This window comes from Lathyrus oleraceus, chromosome 2, assembly GCF_024323335.1.
Source record: "Lathyrus oleraceus cultivar Zhongwan6 chromosome 2, CAAS_Psat_ZW6_1.0, whole genome shotgun sequence".
NCBI classification, from domain to species: Eukaryota; Viridiplantae; Streptophyta; class Magnoliopsida; order Fabales; family Fabaceae; genus Lathyrus; species Lathyrus oleraceus.
Genome location: NC_066580.1, coordinates 372,024,592 through 372,027,049, shown reverse-complemented (window position 1 = coordinate 372,027,049; position 2,458 = coordinate 372,024,592). Strand labels below are relative to the sequence as shown.

The following is a 2,458-nucleotide window of genomic DNA, read 5'->3' as shown; positions in this document are numbered from 1 at the left end:
GCACAAGCTACCATTGAAGCTGGAATGCTCGCCCATCAAGCAGAAGTTGAGAAGAACTCGACCAGACATGGCTGTCAAGATCAAAGAAGAGGTCAAGAAGCAATTTGATGCAGGTTTTCTAGCTGTTGCAACTTTCCCGCAGTGGATTGCTAATATTGTGCCAGTTCTGAAGAAAGATGGAAAAGTTCGAATGTGTGTAGACTACAGAGACTTGAATAGAGCTAGTCCCAAAGATGATTTTCCTTTACCTCACATTGATGTATTGGTAGATAACACAGCTCAGTTCTCTGTATTCTCCTTCATGGACGGATTCTCAGGATATAATCAGATTAAAATGTCTCCCGAAGATATGGAGAAAACAACTTTCATTACACCATGGGGCACTTTCTGATATAAGGTAATGCCTTTCAGCCTGAAAAAAGCTGGGGAAACCTATCAAAGGGCCATGGTGACTCTTTTCCATGATATGATACAAAATGAGATTGAAGTCTACGTGGATGACATGATTGCCAAGTCTCAGACAGAAGAGGAGCGTGTTATTCATCTGAAGAAGTTGTTTGTAAGATTGAGGAAATACATACTGCGCTTAAACCCTACTAAATGCACTTTTGGAGTCAGATCTGGAAAGCTTCTAGGATTCATTGTGAGCCAGAGAGGCATAGAAGTTGATCCTGACAAAGTCAAAGCTATTCAAGAGATGCCAGCACCTCGTACAGAGAAGCAAATTCGTGGTTTCTTGGGCAGATGGAACTATATTTCCAGATTCATCTCGCATTTGACAGCCACTTGCGAGCCAATATTCAAGTTGTTAAGTAAAGATCAAGTCGTTAGATGGAACGATGATTGCTAGAGTGCATTCGATAAAATCAAACAGTATCTGCAAGAACCACCAATCTTGGTGCCACCGGTTCTAGGAAGGTCTCTCATTATGTATTTAACAGTACTCAATGAATCCATGGGATGTGTACTAGGGCAACACGATGAGACGGGTCAAAAAGAGCATGATATCTACTACCTGAGCAAGAAGTTTACAGAATGTGAAATCAGGTACTCCATGCTAGAAAAGACTTGTTGTGCATTAGCATGGGCTGCTCGTCGTTTGAGACAGTATATGATTTGTCATACCACAATGTTAATATCCAAGATGGATCCCATCAAGTACATCTCCAAGAAACCTGGATTAACTGGCAGAATCGCTCGCTGGCAAATGTTGTTATCAGAATATGACATTCAGTATGTAACTCAGAAGGCCATTAAGGGTAGTGTGTTACCAGAGTACCTTGCGCACCAGCCAGTGGAGGACTATCAATCGATGAGACTTGACTTCCCAGATGAAGACGTCATGTACATAAGAGACTATGCGATTCCAGGCCCGGAAGAAGGACCCGAACCAGGATCACGGTGGACGCTCGTGTTCGATGGTGCCTCAAATGCATCGGGTAACGGAATTGGGGCTGTTATAGCTTCTCCAACGGACTTTCATCTTCCCTTCACGGCAAGGTTGTGTTTCAAATGCACCAATAACATGGCGGAGTATGAAGCATGTATCTTGGGAATTGAAGCAGCTATTGACCTAAGAGTCAATATTCTTGAGGTGTATGGAGACTCAGCACTTGTCATCTATCAAATCAAAGGAGATTGGGAGACCCGCCATCCCAATTTGATCCCATACCGAGGGCATGTCATGAAGCTAATCCCATACTTTGATGAGATTAATTTCCATCATATTCCTAGGGAGGAGAATGGGTTAGCCGATGCCTTGGCTACTCTGTCATCTATGTTCAAGGTCAAGTGGGCTAACAAATCACCTGCTATTACAATTCAGCGTCTAGATGAGCCAGCACATTGCTTGGCAGTTGAAGCAAAAACAGGTGGCAAGCCTTGGTTTTATGACATCAAACGATATCTTGAGAAGCACGAGTATCCAAATGATGTATCCATCACAGACAAAAAGACCCTAAGAAAGTTATCAGCCAATTTCTTCCTAAGTGGTGGTGTTTTATACAAAAGAAACTTTGATTTAGTTCTGCTCATATGCGTAGATAGACACGAAGCTGGTCTACTCATCAAATAAATCCATGAAGGTTCTTTCGGCATTCATGCAAACTGACATGCAATGGCAATGAAAATCCTTAGAGCTGGTTACTATTGGTTGACAATGGAAACAAATTGTTACCACTATGCCAGGAAATGCCACAAGTGCCAAATTTATGCTGACAAGGTGCACGTGCCACCTACTCCTCTGAATGTTTTATCAACTCCATTGCCATTCTCAATGTGGGGCATAAACATGATTGGTATGATTGAGCCTAAAGCTGCAAATGGACATCGGTTCATTCTGAACATCGGTTCATTCTTATGCCAATGTGACAAAGCAAGTCGTCACTCGGTTTAACAAGAAAGAGATAATTTGTCGTTACGGAACTCATAGCAAGATTATCATTGATAATGGATCAAA

The 2,458-nt window shown here is 42.1% G+C and overlaps 1 protein-coding gene across 1 annotated transcript; it reads left to right on the top strand.

Moving 5' to 3' along the window:
• Positions 1-1,144: 1,144 nt before the first annotated feature.
• On the top strand, positions 1,145-2,074 carry LOC127123315 (uncharacterized). Its single transcript, XM_051053544.1, has 2 exons — positions 1,145-1,596; positions 1,735-2,074. Exons 1-2 carry the CDS (start codon positions 1,145-1,147, stop codon positions 2,072-2,074), a joined length of 792 nt encoding a protein of 263 aa, XP_050909501.1.
• Positions 2,075-2,458: the final 384 nt, after the last annotated feature.